Source organism: Coenobita brevimanus, chromosome 63, assembly GCF_032717465.1.
Source record: "Coenobita brevimanus isolate Jiangsu-jjx chromosome 63, ASM3271746v2, whole genome shotgun sequence".
NCBI lineage: Eukaryota > Metazoa > Arthropoda > Malacostraca > Decapoda > Coenobitidae > Coenobita > Coenobita brevimanus.
The window spans coordinates 28461061-28478560 of NC_137016.1; the positions used below are offsets into that span (position 1 = coordinate 28461061).

At 42.0% G+C, this 17500-nt stretch overlaps 1 protein-coding gene across 1 annotated transcript in view; it reads left to right on the forward strand.

Annotated features, from left to right (window-relative positions):
• The window catches only part of LOC145404318 (uncharacterized), a 144153-nt gene that overhangs the window by 80391 nt on the left and 46262 nt on the right, over nucleotides 1–17500 (forward strand). Inside the window, exons 2-8 of the mRNA XM_080275838.1 lie at nucleotides 7277–7438; nucleotides 8971–9178; nucleotides 12532–12694; nucleotides 12961–13167; nucleotides 14487–14657; nucleotides 15422–15607; nucleotides 16146–16281. Coding sequence (XP_080131964.1) covers nucleotides 7277–7438; nucleotides 8971–9178; nucleotides 12532–12694; nucleotides 12961–13167; nucleotides 14487–14657; nucleotides 15422–15607; nucleotides 16146–16281 — 1233 coding nt within the window. The remainder of the gene's footprint in view (nucleotides 1–7276; nucleotides 7439–8970; nucleotides 9179–12531; nucleotides 12695–12960; nucleotides 13168–14486; nucleotides 14658–15421; nucleotides 15608–16145; nucleotides 16282–17500) is intronic.

Below are 17500 nucleotides of genomic sequence, written 5' to 3' on the forward strand. Positions count from 1 at the left end.
ATGAAAAGGTGGAAGTCTTTAGAAAGTTATGTTAGGTAGGTTTTAGCTGAAGACCAGGGAATATTCGGAGTATATGTAAAGGAGGGAATATTTAGAGTATATGAGAAGAAGGGAAAATTCAAACTAAATGCAAAAGGAGGGAACAGTGAAGCTGATATGTAGTGATGTATTTGGAACGTTATATCGCTTGGGTCTGAGGTGAAAGGGCAGGGGTCGTCAGAGAGCTGTTTTGGTTATATATGTGTTAAAGGAAAACGAGGGAATATCGAGAATGTATGGTCACTTGGGTCTGAAATGAGAGGGGAAAATATTAACCTCCTGGATCCAGTTATACAATTTTCGTTATATCTTGCAGTATCTAGATGTTTTATTCTTGTCCTGGAAAGATTTTTGCACTGGACGGATTTGATATAGCCTTCATAGATCTTGTTACTGTTAGAGGCCTGTTCTGAGTTGAATAATATTGTCTAGAGGTTACAAAATAGCTAAGTAAAGTATTATAAAGTAAAATCATATTACGTTGTTTGGCTGATAGGGTGAAGAATGTTATGTCACTCGAGTCTCAGTCCAGTGAAGTATTTTTATTACATTCTTGAAATCTCCAAAAGATTTTAGGTACACCTGGCAACATACGAAACAGGAACAGCATCAATGTGTAGCAGAGGTGTAGCATTTGGTGCACTTGACATCCTTGACATAATCACATATTGTAAGTGACAGTGACCTAAATGAATGGAGGTGTCATATATTAGTGGAAATGGCCGTGTAACTTTTTTTTTTTTTTTTATATATAAATAACAGAACGAAGGAAGGAAAAACAAATGGGTAAAAAAAAAAAAAATAATCCGTACACCAGATTACTGGTGTCCTCTGTTCATAAAATATCTGTAACAGTTAGACTTGAACAGTTGTGGGTTGAAATTTGGAGGAAAACAACTTTGGGGAAGCGAGTTCCAGAGAGATGCAGTTCGGGGAATGAAAGAATTCTGATAGGCAGAAGTTCTGCAATATGGTTGAGTGACATTCCAGTCATGAGCGCTACCAGATGCCCGTGTAGCACGAGGGAAGGCATGGAGAGATGGCACCATGGACGCAACTTCGTCTGAGCATTTGCCAAAAAAAATATCTGTAAAATAATGCAAGGGAGGCAACATTCCTTCTTACTTGCAGGGGAGGTAGTTTATATGTAATGACAGGGTTGTTAATGATTCTAACAGCTTTATTCTGAATTTTGTCTAGTTGTCTTAATGCAACCTCTCCACAACCATTCCACAAGGGTGAGCAATATTCAAGCTGAGAGTGCACATGACTCTTATAAACTATAGCTAACTGCTCATCGGCGAAGAAGTTACGGACTCTGTACAATAATCCAAGTTTCTTTGAGGCGGTTTTAGCAAGTGATCTGACATGAGAGGTCCAGCTGAGGGCACTGTTAAGTGAGACACCAAGAATTTCAATACTTTTAGAGATGGGAATATTAGTAGCACTGAAGGTAATGTACGAATCTGGCAATATATGTCTATTAGTAAACTGCGATGTATAAGAGTCGGAAATTATAGCTAGACTTTCACCTTACACAGACACTGACCCAAGTTCAATTGTGGCCAGCTAGAGAGGGTTTAATTTTATTATTATTATCATTATTATTATTTTTTACATTTTTTTAACCGACCAAAATAATATGGTTGCGATTAAGAAAAGAATACACTACAAAAATGACAAAATTGTAGTGAAAGGATTAAGAACGTTATGCGTGAACTGATTCTGGGTTTGGCTGTGTCTTTAACCTTTTCACTACGATGAAATGTCTCATGTTAACACCTTCAGCCCGAGGAGGTAACCCGTTCTTGCCATCTCCAGACGATGTTATTCCCTTTGGGATGTGTACGTATATCTCGAACAGGAAGGTTATAATTAAGTATCCCTCATTGGCCTTTTCATTCATTATATTACATTCCTTCTTAAGCTGAATAAAATCGTCTGATGTAGGCCTGATTAGAGTGAATAATGCATAATGGAAGTGAAGCAGTAAATCTTGCTACCGCCTCACGACTTCATCCAGCTTACAGGCACCTCTCATAGCGCAACGGTAATGCAACAGGACATTCTACTTCTCACTCGTCTTCTTCTTCTTCTTCTCCTCCTTCTCCTCTTCCTCCTCCTCCTTCTCCTCCTTCTTCTCCTCGTTACACCCGCTCTGGTGTGTGTGTGTGTGTGTGTGTGTGTGTGTGTGTGTGTGTGTGTTTCTGCCTTTCTGTTTGTTTATCTGTTTGAATAAAATAACTCAGTCATTTTAAATCAATTTTAGCCAAATTTGTTCAAAGGGTTGAAGGTCAGCCAGAGGGTTGATCTATTGGTTTTTAAACAATACATCAAAGGTTACGGTCACAGGGCTAGGTCAAAGTTTAACCTAGGATGGTCAGTTTCAACAGCTTTAATCCGATTTAGACCAAACTTGGTAGCAACGCTGAGTGTAAGGCAGGAACGAACTGATTCGATTTTGACAACACTCAACCAAAGGGCAAGATCACAGGGCAAGAGCAATGTTTGATTCGTGGCTGTCAGAATACCTGAAACATTTCTATTCGATCTAGACCAAGCTTGGTAGGGGAGGGTTGAGGATCAGCCAAGGAGTTGACCTATTGTTTCTGAGTACAGTAGGACTAAGGGAGAATTAGAAATGTTTTATCCCATTTAAATCAAGCTTTATGGGAGGGTTCAGGGAAAGGCAAGGATAGGCAAAAAGGATTCGGCATTGAGAACAATCATACAAAGGTCAAGGTAATAGGGAAAGGCCAAATGTTAAGGTTACAGAGTAAAGTCAACTGAAACAGTTTTTATCCAATTTGGACCAAACTTGGTGGAAGGGTTAAGGGTCAGATACGACTTAAGTAATTTGGATTTGAAAGAAATTCTTCAAAGATCGAGGTCTCAGGGCAAAGTCAAATGTTCGGCCTTTAGACCAATTGGTGGGCGCGGGTGTTGCACTGTCTGAGCGGTCCTTCTTGTATTATTGTGTGCTTTCCTTTTCATTTAATTCGGAATAAATTGCTTTTTACATAACCCATACTACTTAGTGTTGCTCATTATTTTCACCCTGTGTCATTCACTCACTACCACCTCCATCCATCCACACCCACCCACTGCCCTCCACATCCCCCCCTCCCTCCACTGTCACCTTCTACCATGTATATTTGTTCACTCCCACCCACTGCCACCCACAGTTATCCACTCCAACACACACCCACTCACTACTACTGGCGCCGACCAAGTCACACTCACTTTCAGCCAGCCACTCCTACCCACCACTACTCACACCCACCTGCTGTCACCCACACAAACCGTTCATTACCCACACCTACACCCACCATCCAGCTTACACCTACCACCACCACAGCCACACCCGCAACCATCCACACCCACCCGCTACCACCCACAAGTACCGGTACACCTACCACCTCCACATCCGCACCCACTCAGTCGTACACCCACACCCACACTCACTCAGTGTCACACACACACACACACACACACACACAAACACACACACACACACACACACACACACACACACACACACACACACACACACACACACACACACACACACACACACACTTAAATCTGTCCTTCTACTATAGAAGACGACGGCTACCATACTCACTAAGATGATGAGATGAGAGGTGAGTTTAGCAGTGGGCTTGCGGAATGAATGGATTTGGTGTGATGGTGAGGGTGCGCAGTACACACACATCACCCCGACACATATACACTTGCATACATACACTAACCCACTGTCACACATCTGTACCCATCCACAACTATCCACGCGCACCCACATACCCATTCCGAAACCCACCCACATATTTAATTTTACGTTCTCACCGAATACCCGCACCTACACCCACACAAACACCCCCCTCACACTCATACCAACATGCACACCAACACACCCACAGCCACACCCACACAAACACATTCACTCAAACCCACACAAACACATTCGTCCAGACCCAAACCAACACTCACACGCACAGCCACACCCAGACCCACACAGCTTGTAGGTCGGTGGAAAACGAGGCTGGTAGAGCAATCGTGGCTGGCCGGACGAATGGCTTTATCACATCTAGACAGAGGCCATGAAATCAGCTGATGTTTGTTGTCTTGGCGCAGCTGTTCGAGGGAGTCACCCGCCAGTCATACCACCACCAGTTTTGTTTTTTGTTTTTTTGTTGTTTTTTTCCTGGTTGAGGGATAGCCATATCAACCTCTTGCATACTCTTTCTGTCCGTATCATTTTGTTTGTTTGTTTATTTCTTTGTCTTTTCCCCTCTTCCCTCGTCCTGTCTTTGTCTTTGTCTCTGTCTCTGTTCCCCCCCTCAGCCCCTCCCCACCCTCTCTCTCTCTCTCTCTCTTTTCAGAGGGTGTCATTGGTAGGATGGCACGACTTGCTTTGTTTCTCACACGCAGATTATCAGTCGTCTTCGTTGTCCTCGCACTGGTACAGTACGTTCAGTCCGTATCCCGGTGGTACCATGGTGTTTATAAGGCTGGGACTCTACTAAAAACTGTCCAAGTTCTATTTATTTCGAGATACCTGGACACATTGAATAGAAAAGGCTGGATGTTGAAGAGGAAGGAAATACAGTTTGAATGCGTTGATTGACGTTTTTTTTGTACCTCTGTAATGAGGGAGGGATGCAAGCAGACAGTTAAGATGAGCAGTGACCAGTGAAATAGCGAAAGTGAAGGGAGATGGATTCAGTACCTTAGAGAGGAGGGAGGGAGATTAAAAGGAGTCAGGAAGAGGGGGGGGGGGTTGATGAGAAGAGAAGTCTTTAGCTCCTCCCTGTTTATGAGAGTTGTATGTGCCCCCACCTCCTCCGAAAACACATACATGAGAGTTGTACTCCACAGAGAGGCGGGTGAGTCAACAACTGCGCATGGCTTTAAAAAGTAGTCAGTTCAGCATATTCAGTCTCTGGGAAGTGAATTTTGCAAGGGAAGTAATATGATCTGTCCATGATACTAGTCGGTTCAGAGAGAGAGAATCCCCATGGATGTTGAATGATTACGAAGGACTGTGTGTACTGTTGAAGATTAATATGGTTACTTTCTTTTAAATATGCATGCGTGACTAAAATGCTATAATTTCAAAGCTAAGTAAAGAAAAAGCGAGTCAAAACAACAACTAGGCAGTAAGAAAGTGGCGAGCCGTGATTAATAACCATAAAACTTCCGCGCAGCCAGCCGGTGTCACCTTACTTAGCGTTGACAGGCCCTCTAGCTAGTCTCTGTCTGTCTGTCTGTCTCCTGCACTACAGTGACATCTCTCTCATTTCATCCTTGCTAACTTCAAAACACATATTAATCTTTTGAGGCACACATCTAGCCATGTCCATTCTTACGGTCATGCCTCCACTCTCCACTTTTTCACCTTTCGTCACCGCGTCAAATACAGCAGTTGGTTCAACTATCATGGGATGAGGCCCTGGCACACCTGGCTAACCTGTTATTCCTGACTGGGGTAAATGAAACCTTGTTATTTTCATCACATCAAAAACTTGATTCCTCTACCTGTTAACATGCTAACATTTTCTGCTTAAGGAAGCGCTGTTGTTCACATTTTAATAACCGAGTTCAGAAACGATCTTTCGGTAGCTCACTGAAATACGAGAATATTATATTGTCTGTCCACTTTAACTTGGCAGAGCTTTCTGTCTTTTTATAGCCTATTTCAAGTAGCCCAATGGGAAAATAAGACAATGTTAGGGCTCTACATCCTTTCCATAACACTTCGTGTCTAGCATCGTATTCAGGTGATGTTCTCGTATTCGAATTTAGTATTCAAGATAAGAAATATGAATTTTACTCCCATTTTAAGTGTACTGTGTATTATTGCTGCCAAAAAACGATTTTATTCAAATTTTGCAGCGTTTGCCTGTTTTCAGCATTAATCTTAATTTCTTTCCTTTTTAATACTTTCGGCTCCTGATAATAATCCTGATACTCCGTTGCCTGAGGTTTTCTGCTGTCTTCTATGCGCAGCATTCAAACTCTGAGTTCTATTAAAGAAACTGTAATTCCTGAATTGTTTCCTGCCAAGTCTCGGATTGACTGGGCGACCCTACGGGTAACAGTCCCTTACATGCCAATACGCTACCACTTGATCATAGAAATGGCATAGTTTATTTTGAGGCTGTCATCAGTCTCATTTTAGGTAGTCTGGTTAATTATCATATGTACATTGACATGCGAGATCGTGTTTTTGTGAGCATAGGATGCTTTTTGTCAGCTCATCCTCCTGTGACGTAGCCTATTTTGCACAGTGCATCTTAATAATCTTTTCTTTGTTATTTGTATCGTCATAATTTCGACTTCGTTTGCATAAGTAACATACAAGAGAATATTATCGCTTAGTGAAAAACAAAATGGTAAGGAAACGATGCTGGAGACTAACCCAAGATGACGAGAATATGACTCTCGGTTTCCATGAGGGAGTAAAAGAACTTTTACTTGCAGCTGTACATGTGTTGATAATGGAGTGTCGGGTGTCTGGGTCAAGGGTTGGGTATTTATACACAGGATACTGTATACACAATTTCCACAGTCCGAGGTCATATTTTTTATATTATTTCCACTGCCTAAAGACAATTTGTTCTTTATTCAGGGGAGACGTATGGTAGTGAAATACACAATGAAGGCTATGTCCAGACCCCACAGTTCTAACAGCTGAATTGCAAGATTTTTTTTCTCCCTATAGACGAGGATTTTTCTTTCTTCCTATAGACGACTTTTTTTTTTTTTTTTTTTTTTCAGATCAGGAATGACTTCTGGTGGTGTAGTGAATAATGAAAGATTTGTCTAACTTCTCCACTTCTCACAGAAATGCTTATAGAAGTGTTAATGTTTCGGCGCGGGGGGTGGAGGGAGGCTGTTTGAAGGGAACTAGCAACATAAGCCCGCCTCACGTCTTTTTCCCCGGGAAGCCACACATCCACCTACCCACCCACAAAGTCCAGCCAAGAAGGAACCCCACCTCACCAACACATCAAGCTCCATCTGGATGACTTGCAATTTGCTAACACACACACACACACACACACACACACACACACACACACACACACACACACACACACACACACACACACACACACACACACACACACACACAGAGCAGCTTCAGCAGCTCTTTTACTACATATAATGAAGGCTTTGTCTAACTTCCTCCAATTTTCACATTACTAATAGAAGCACATCTCCTTTTGTGCAGCGGGGGGCAGGCTGTTGGAGGAGGCGGACTTGGCGAGTCTTCCCCTTGGCGTGGAGGAGGCGCGGGGAATGTGTGACGACCGGCTCGGCCAGGGACCTGACGTGGCCTATAAGATCACTAAGCAGGCCGTCCTTACGGTCCCCACCGCCAGGATATTCCCAGGTAGGTGCACCGCATGACTTAAGGGTGGCACCAGTGTGAGATGCACCGAGGACTCTGAGCTGGCTGTTTAGGTAGATTGATCACTGGCCGGAATGAAGACTGACAAGATAACCAAGCTGATAGTGTTGGTGTGGATTTGCTGCATAGAAAAATCAATGGCAGGTATATATCATCTTCATATATATATATATATATATATATATATATATATATATATATATATATATATATATAACTTAATCCCGTGTTTCCCCATGAGGAGCGTATGAGCCCGGGTCTAGGCAAGTTGGTCCTGACATTTAAGATGAGAGTGACCAGCCTCAGTCATCCCTGAGTGGCATTTTATGAGCAATAAACCCCAACCACCCCTTGGATAGAAACCTGCACAGGCTCAATCCGCTTGGAGCTCCTTAATTGCCCACTAAACACCAGGCTCCATAATTTGGTTATATGGTTACCACCCAGCATAGTAAATGGTTTTCTGGTGTACAGGAAACCATTTGGCTTGTCACTCAATGCAAAGTCACCCGTAGGCAGAAGCAGAGGAAAGAATGAAGGAAATAAAGACAGAAAGAGAAGGAAGGAAGGAAGAGAGGAAAGGGCAGTCACCCGAGGGCAGCACTACATCGAGTGAGTGGATATTGACCGCCGCCCCACCTACCACAATATGTGCGGTGTGATGCGGTGAGGATCTGTTCCTTCTCCCCTTTGGGGCTAAGATGCGAATGAATGTGTCTGAATGGATGAGTAAATGGGGAGTGTGTCGTCCTGTCTCGGCTACCTCCATTTCCTTGGGGGAAGCAGCCTAGGTATATACTGTATATATATATATATATATATATATATATATATATATATATATATATATATATATATATATATATATATATATATATAGAGAGAGAGAGAGAGAGAGAGAGAGAGAGAGAGAGAGAGAGAACCTGCTGTCGAATTTGTCAATGACTTAGCAGTGTGACAGCATTTCGCACGGCATAAAGCTGACATTGCTCATCTAAAGAATTCGTGATAGGGAATAGAAGGAAGTTTATATTTAACGAAAAAGGTAGATAAGTACATTTGTAGAGTCACGCAGGTGGGGTCCGATGGTATCCTAAATGATCAGTACAGCTCTCAATGTTCCTTGATGATTCATATTTTTACATGATAATTTGCATATAGTAATAAATATAACAGAAAATTGAAATATCGTATCCTAAGCAAATCATTACTAGTAACGTGGGGTAATTCCAACAGCCATAATGCAGTCTTCTTCGCTTGTGCTGTCAAAATCTTTTGCGCTGAATGTGCACCAATAATTTTTTGATGGGCTATATTTGGGTAAAAAGAAATTATACTCCTAACACAGCTTTTAGAAATTCCTTCCTCAGTTGAAGTTCATTAGGACTTTAGAATCATGTTAGAAAGAAAAGGAAAGACCCCAGCCATACTGAAGCAGAAAGGTATGTACGTGTAAGTATTCAAACACAGTATGCACACGTCCCTATCACCACCCTTGAAAATTTCCTCCGTAGTCGAATTCCCCGAGGACTTCAGCGTGATGGCAACCCTCCGGCCGGATCAAGGGTCTAAATCCGTACTCTTCGGCCTGTACTCTGACGTGGGCGACGACCAGCTCCTCGTGGAGGTGGGGGAGGCGGTCACTCTCTTCTACCAGGACCAAGACGGAAACCCGGCTGAGAACAACACCATCGAATTCGACACGGCTATCAACGACGGCAAGTGAGTTTCGCCTGATGGATAGATAATAAGACAGATAGATAGATAGATAGATAGATAGACCGGTAGACAAATAGATACATAGTCAGATAGATAAAGCGAGGAGGGATGGATGCAGCGTTTCAGTTCTACCAGGACCAAAGCAGTAATCCCATGGAATTTGGCGGGGCTATCAACGATGGTAAGTGAGTTTGGGATGATAGATGCAGAGTTGGATAGAGGGATGGATAGAGGGTTAGGCATACAGATATGGACAGCTGGATAAATAGAATTAGCTGATGGAGTGAGAGATGGGGGAAGGTGGTGTGGTGCTGCTCTTATGTCATGACCAAGATAGATATCACAGTGGAGGCAATACATTGAGTCTGGTAACGCTGTCAGCGTGCGCACGCACATACACACACACACACACACACACACACACACACACACACACACGTGTTAGGATTTGAAATAGTTGCCATTAAGGTCTAGAACACCCTAACAGTTCTCTAGACCTTGGTTGCTTTGACTTTACACGAGCCAGTGATACATTATGCGCTTTTCTTCTAGCTAATGATGCACAACTAGAAACATAGCCAATTAATGCGACAGAGAGAGAGAGAGGACGATGATTAAAATACAACACATAGATAAAGAAAGAGGTAGTTGGAAGAGTAAGTGATCGGTAAAGAAAGTGAGAGGAGTATATACGTACAGAACTAAAGGACAGGATAAATACAGTAGACAGAGGAATAAGGAGTGAAAGAGGAGGGAGGAATGGTCATAGCGACGAGTGAGAGCAGAAGAATGGTGACAGAGAAGAGCGGGGAGAATGGAACAGTGATGGGGTGAGCGAAAAGAGAGCGAGGTATTAGGAATAATGATAGGGAAGAGTGAAGAGAGAAGAGGGAGGAGAGTGGGATGGTGATAGAGAAGAGGGAGGAGGCAGGTCCAAGTAGTTTATGGCAGTTCTTTGATCTAGTTAAGCTTAAACAGATCCCTTGTCAGACGCCTTGTTTCTTTTTACAGCCGAAGTTTGGTCGTAACCTTGAGACCTTCCGTTATCTACCACCCAAACGTCGTCAGTACTTTTTTTCAGAGTTTCTATAGATACTCCATGTAGGGATGGCTCTGACGTGCTCACAAGCCTAAGCAAGCATAGTCATTCATAACTACACAGATGTATTACATTTTTAAGTGTGTAGTCTTAATCCTCATGCTTGTAGTACCAGTCGAGCAGGGCAGTACTCCCGAGGTGGATGGCAAGCTGGTAACAGGGAGAGCTGGAGCTCCCGTTTCACCAACCCTCAGGACTTGATCCTGACCATCTCCCTTTGTTTATTTAATGCTAGTAAAACCAAATATATTCAGTTTACTTTGAGACTGCCATTTTCGTATATTACCTTCAATACTACTAATATTCCCATCTCCAAAAGTATTGAAATTCTCTGTGTCTCAACAATGCCCTCAGCTGGACCTCTCATGTCAGATCATTTGCTAAAACCACCTCATAGAAACTTGGATTATTGTACAGAGTCCGTAACTTCTTCACTGACGAGCAGTTAGCTATAATTTATAAGAGTCATGTGCACTCCTAGCTTGAATATTGCTCACCCTTGTGGAATGGATGTGGAGAGGTTGCACTAAAACAACTTGACAAAATTCAGAACAAAGCTGTTGGAATTATTAATAATCTTGCTATTATAAATAAACCACTTCCCCTACAAGTAAGAAGGAATGTTGGCTCCCTTGCATTATTTTACAGATATTTTTATGACAAATGCTCAGACGAAGTTGCGTCCATTGTGCCACCTCTCCATGCCTTCCCTCGTGCTACACGGGCATCTGGTAGCGCTCATGACTGGAATGTCACACAGTCATCCTGCTGAACTTCTGCCTATCAGAACTCTTTAATTCCCCTAACTGCATCTCTCTGGAACTCGCTTCCCCGGAGTTGTTTCCCCCCAAACTTCAACCTACAGTTGTTCAAGTCCAACTGTTACAGATATTTTATGAATGGAGGACGCGAGTAATATGGTGTATGGATTATTATTTTTTTATTCATTTGCTTTTCCTTCCGCTGTTTTATTATTAAAAAAAAATAAAACATCTAAAGTTGCTAAAACACATCGATAACACGCTAAAACACAGTCGACGAAGTTCCCAATTTCTCTATGTTCTTTTTTCTTAGAATCCTTTCGCTTTAAAATGTCAAAATTGATAATTTTGTTTTTTTCACACAGCCATGTCATCCTCACTAGGTCTGATGCACGACAGATATTGCCCACAAAAGGTCAAAGATAACAGGCCGGGAATAGGTTAAATTTTTCAATTTTGATTCGACCTAGAAGAAACTGGGTAGAAGGTTAAAGTGTGACTAAAGGGTGAAGTGGATTGATTTGGAAAAGAATCGGTCAGAATGTAAGTATACCAGGCAATGTCAACTCTAGGCATTTTAACTCTTTCTTTTTTTTCATTCTGAATTAAATTTGGTGGTATGATTTAAAGTTATCTCAAGATTAAATTATTCAGTTTTGAGACCAATCGGTGAAAGCTCAAGGTCACAGGGCAAGATGTACTTAAATATTTTTGATCAGTTTTGAACCATGGAGTCAGTGATCATGCAAGGGCGAGATCTTTTATGTCTGAGAAATCAGTCTTCGGTTAAGGTCATAGAGCTGGATCAAAAATTCAATCACCAACAGCTCGCATGGTGTTGGTGTTGCATTCTTTCAGTGTTCCCTCTTGTTTTTGTCTCCAGAAGATTGCATTTAGCTCAAGAGAAACGCTTCGAACGGGAGCGGGTTAGTCGGAGCCTTCATTAATCTCTTCACCACTATGATGATCTTAAGCAGAGTATCTCATAAATGCCCTCAGAGCTTTCTTACACAGAGGCTTTAAAAATGAGTAAAATTAAAAGAAAAGACGTTTTATAATATGTATGAAATTGAAGGAGTGGCAGTGCAACAAGAACCACTGGAACAAGGTCGAGGCAGTAAAACAACATGTACTTGCATCCCATCCTTACATTTTTTTTTTTTTTACTTTAGTACATTCCATCATGGTGCGGCATAAGTCACCCCAGAAGTTTGACGATATTGATGTAATTAGTAGCCAAACATTGCACACATACATGCATACATACATACATACATACATATTTTCACTCACTCACACACACACACACACACACACACACACACACACACACACACACACACACACACACACACACACACACACACACACAAGCCAGAGCTCGTTATTATTTACTCGTACTATTAAAACGACTGTGTCAACAGCCACAAACAGTGAGTAAATACTACTATACTTTACATTACCCTCTTCCAATACCACCTTCCCTCTGCCCTCAGATGGCACCGACTAGGGCTGAGTGTGAAGGGCAACAGTGTGACTCTGCTGGTGGACTGCAAGACCGTCACATCCCAGCCGCTGCCCCGGGACTCTCCATCACACCTCTCCAATGCTGGCATCATCCTTCTGGGACAACAACTGCTGGGCGAGAAGTATTTTGCTGTGAGCCATGATGATATCACTTGTTTAGTGTGTGTGTGTGTGTGTGTGTGTGTGTGTGTGTGTGTGTGTGTGTGTGTGTGTGTGTGTGTGTGAGGGGGGGTCTTGTGTTGATGGTTTTTGCATTGATAAGGGGGTACATTTTGTGATGATAGGTGTGTATTCTAGAGGGTTCGGTTGTTGTTGTATTAATGAAGGTTAGGTATAACCCTACCATTTCGAAGCATTTAAAGCTCTGAACCCTCACCTGTCCTTTCCCCTCCCCCTAGGGCGACATCCAACAGCTGGACATCGTTGAGGGCCCTGAGGCAGCATACGACCACTGCCAGAACTACGTGCCAGACTGTGATTACGCTCTGCCCGATCTAGCCTCCTTCTCCGCCACCACCAGCCTGGAATACGCAGCCGAGAGTGACGATGAGACTGTGTATGCAAGCCCGCCACCCGATCTGGTCCAGCCCGAGTATAACTTCACGGTTAGTTGGGCTGCCGGACTGGGTGGGTATTAAAAATAAATGTGGGAAATACAGAATGAACATAGATACAGGTATAAGTATGGTAAAAAAAAAAAGAAAGTGGGTGGGTGGATGGGGTGCTTTTAAATGACAGAAGGCATAAAAGTTTTGGGGTGGAGATGAATTCAAATACAGGCTAAAAACTAGAGTAGGTATGGTTTTAAAATGCACAAAAGAATACAAAGGGAAGTTCCCCGCCTGATCTGGTCCAGTTCAACACAACATGGTTAGCTGGGTAGCTGGACTGAATAGATTATGGCAAGATAGGAGGTACTGGATTGAGATGATTAAGAATACAGACTGGAAACAGGAGTACACAGGTGCTGGACTGAGGTGGATAAGAACATACTTGTAGACTGGAAACAGGAGTACACAGGTTCTGGGTTGAGGCGGAAAAGAATAAAGACTGGAAACAGGAGTATAGGTGGGGGTTAGAAACAGTGGCGTACCCAAGAAGTTGAAAAGAGGAGGACCTTTTTCTTTAATCTTTTTAACTGTGCAGCCCATGACTTTGGCGAACGCAGCGAGCCCGTACAACTGGGGGGTTCCGAGGGGTGCTGTAAGCCCCCCCCCCCAAATAATTTTTTTTTTGCATTTGGGCCAATTTTATGATCATTTTCAGGTCATATTTTTTATACATTATATATATATATATATATATATATATATATATATATATATATATATATATATATATATATATATATACATATATATATATATATATATATATATATATATATACATATATATATATATATATATATATATATATATATATATATATATATATATATATATATATATATATATATATATATATATATATATATATATATATATATATATATATATATATATATATATATATATATATACACACACACATATTTATATTACAAAAGGGGGAAGGGGCCATGGCCCTATGCCCCCTCCCCCCCTCGGTACGCCGCTGGTTAGAAATTGAAAGCTTTGATTAGCTGTGGCGATACTTGTAAGAGCTAGGAGTGTAACTTAGGAGGAGGATACGTTTGCACAACCTGGAGTGTTGAAAATTTCCAGATAAGGCTCCATGCAATACCTTTTTCTTAGGCTTCCCTTCACTCTTGCGTGTTTGCTGCATAGAGATAAAGTTCTCCGTTACACAGAGGATCATTTAGGGATAAATGCTTCTCCCTGTGCAAGAGAAAACGTTATGCAAATAAAACATGCACTTGCTTAGGATCCCCCCAAAATGAACTTGTCCTATACTTTAAAGCTCTTATTGTCTTCACCCACAGGATTATGACGCAACCGCGGCCTCTCGGTACCTTCCTCGAGGTGTGCTGCGAGGGTATCCAGGGCCGCCGGGACCTCCAGGACCTGACGGACCGAAGGGAGACCCGGGGAGAGACGGTATCCCAGGGACGGACGGTGTAACTGGGCCACCAGGACATGTCTTCATGATCCCCGTGAGTCATGGCATCGGATCACAAGTGGCTTTGGAGATTTCATTGCCACTTTTCCTTAGCGATTCATTTTGCATATTACACCTCAGTATCATCTTGAGTGTTATCCATGCTAACTATATCGATATTAAAATAATTTAAGTTGCGTACTGGCGAATGTCAAGATGAAATTTTGCAAAAATAAATCATTAAGCAAGCGGTGTTCCAAAGTCTTCAATGTCACTTAAAATAGGGTTCATGCTGGTAACCCTTAAAAAAATTCCAGAACAGAGGGCAGCTTTCTACATGGCATAGTAGGTTTCGTTACACCTCTTCTTTAACAATTTATTCTGCGTGTTACACGTTAACATTCTCTAGTATGCGGTTTATTGCGTTTTAATATCGATATAGTTTGCATCAGTGACATATAAAAGGATATGAAGGTGTGATGTGCTGAATAAAACGCAAAAGAAGAAGTGTAAAACCAGGAACTGTAGTTTTGGTAATCCTCCCTGCATTTTTTATTCATAACAAAAGGAGGAAACAGAGGCATAAACTCCATATTTTTCATCTCACCAAAGATTGTTTAAAAGTTACCTGCAATTATCTAGATCAAACTATTAAAATGACTCACTGGCATAATATGTAGTTCACACAGAAATAATTGTGAACATGGCAGGTTCTGTTTTTTCTGAAATCATGATTCTTCTTTTAAAATAATAGTTCAACTCTGCAACGGTCTTATTACTGTGGTAAAAACATAACAACATGAGTCTATCCCCTTCCAGCTGAACCTGCAAGGGAACGAGAAGGGTCCAGATCAGCTGCTCGAGCAGTTCCAGCATCAGTTGTCGCAGCACATGATGGCCATGCAGGGATCGGAGGGACCCATGGGGCTCACTGGACTGCCCGGGCCTGAGGGGCCACACGGCGAGCCGGGACTTAAGGGGGAGCCGGGGGATATGGGCGAACCTGTGAGTTAGAAATGCATTTGATTGCCTTATCTTTATGTGTCTGCAATGATTCATTCATATATCTATTTACCGTTATCATTAAATATTCATACACTAGTACAGTATTTTTTTCTTTTCCATTCCTACATATATATATTTATATATATTTATGTTTTTATCGAATTATTTCAATTTATTAATACTGCATGTAATTATTCATGCATTCATTTACTTATCAGTTTGTTAATTACTCATCATAATGTTTAAACGTCGACTTGAATGATGTGTGAATGTGTGTGTGACCCACCCTATCCTTAGGCGGGAAAACAAGGTATGATGATGACTGATGGCTTTGTGGTCCACTTCAAAAGATTTGCTGCTGAAAGTTCTCCATCCTTTGTAATTAGTCTTTTCTTGTGTCTAGACCCTACCTCACCCCATCTATACGCGATGATGATGATCGATGATGATGATGATGATGATGATGGTGGTGGTGGTGGTGGTGATGCTGTTGATGATGATGATTACCAAAAGATCTCCTTCCCTCTCTATATGGCAGGGTCCACGAGGCATGAGGGGGCAGATGGGGCATCTGGGTTCCAGGGGGCGTAGGGGCAGGCCTGGCAGGGACGGGGAGAGAGGCCTGTCTGGCGGTCCCGGATCTAAAGGAGAACCGGGCCTCAGGGGGCTGCCAGGTGCGTTAATGGATGTAGTTTATTGAGCTCTGTGCTTAGCTAGTAACAAAAATACAAGTAAATAGATAAATAAACAAATAAATTAGGCAACTAGAGCAAAGTGACCCGAGATCGCAGCACCCCACCCTCGCTGGCTGAATTGGGGTCAAAGTCATTTAGGGTGATGGAAATTGGGTTAAATGAAGTTTTATGACCGTAATAGCACTATTACAAAAGAAATGGCAGTTTCTGAGATTTAAAACTTTAGAATTTGATCGACCTTGAGTTTGTCCTTTCAAAGTCATTCAAGGTCACATCTTATGGTGCAAACAGCAACTCACCGTTTGGCTGTTTGAGACCTCAAAATATGTGTGATTTTGACTTTAACCTTTCAAGGTCATCCAAGGTGACATCAAATTGTGGAAATAGGATCTCCATATATGACTTCCTTTTAGTGATTAGTAGTCACCGTTTGGCTGTTTTGAAGCCTCAAACAATACTTGACCATGAGACTGATCTTCCAAGGTTACCTAAGGTCCTAAAGGTGCTAAAAAAACCTCCATATATGATTTCCTGTTAGTGACTAATGGTAACCATGTGGCCATCTCTCACCGTTTAGCTGTTTTCAGGCCTCAAAATATGCATGACCTTGAGTTTGACCTTTCAAGGTTACTCAAGGTCATGCCAAATGGTACCAGTAGAATCTCCACATACGACTTGCTCTTAGTGATTAGCCTAATAGTAACCATGCATCTGTCTCCCACCGTTGGCTGTTTTCAGGACTCAAAATCTGCGTAACCTTGAGAGTGACCTGTCAAGGTCACCGAAGGTCACATCTGATGGTGTCAATAGGATATTCATATATGACTTCCTATTAGTTATTAATAGTAACTACCGCTATGTGCCTATCTCTCACCGTTTGGCTGATTTGACCACCTTGAATTTGACCTTTCAAGGTCAGATTCAAGGCCCTTAACCTTGGGGTATTTTCACCAAAATCGAATCACTTCCCCGATGTGTCATACCTAACCTGTGTGCAAAGTTTGAAGATGATCCGTTCTTTGGTTCAAGAGATAATCAATGCACACTCACAAATAAATAAATAAATACTGTAAATAAATGAATGAAGCCAGCGATAACATACACTCCTTCCGCAATGAACTGTGGGCGGGGTGAATAAGTAACAACCTAGGAGAGACTTTCCGAATGAGGTGTATGTGTCGCTTCCGGACGTAGAGGA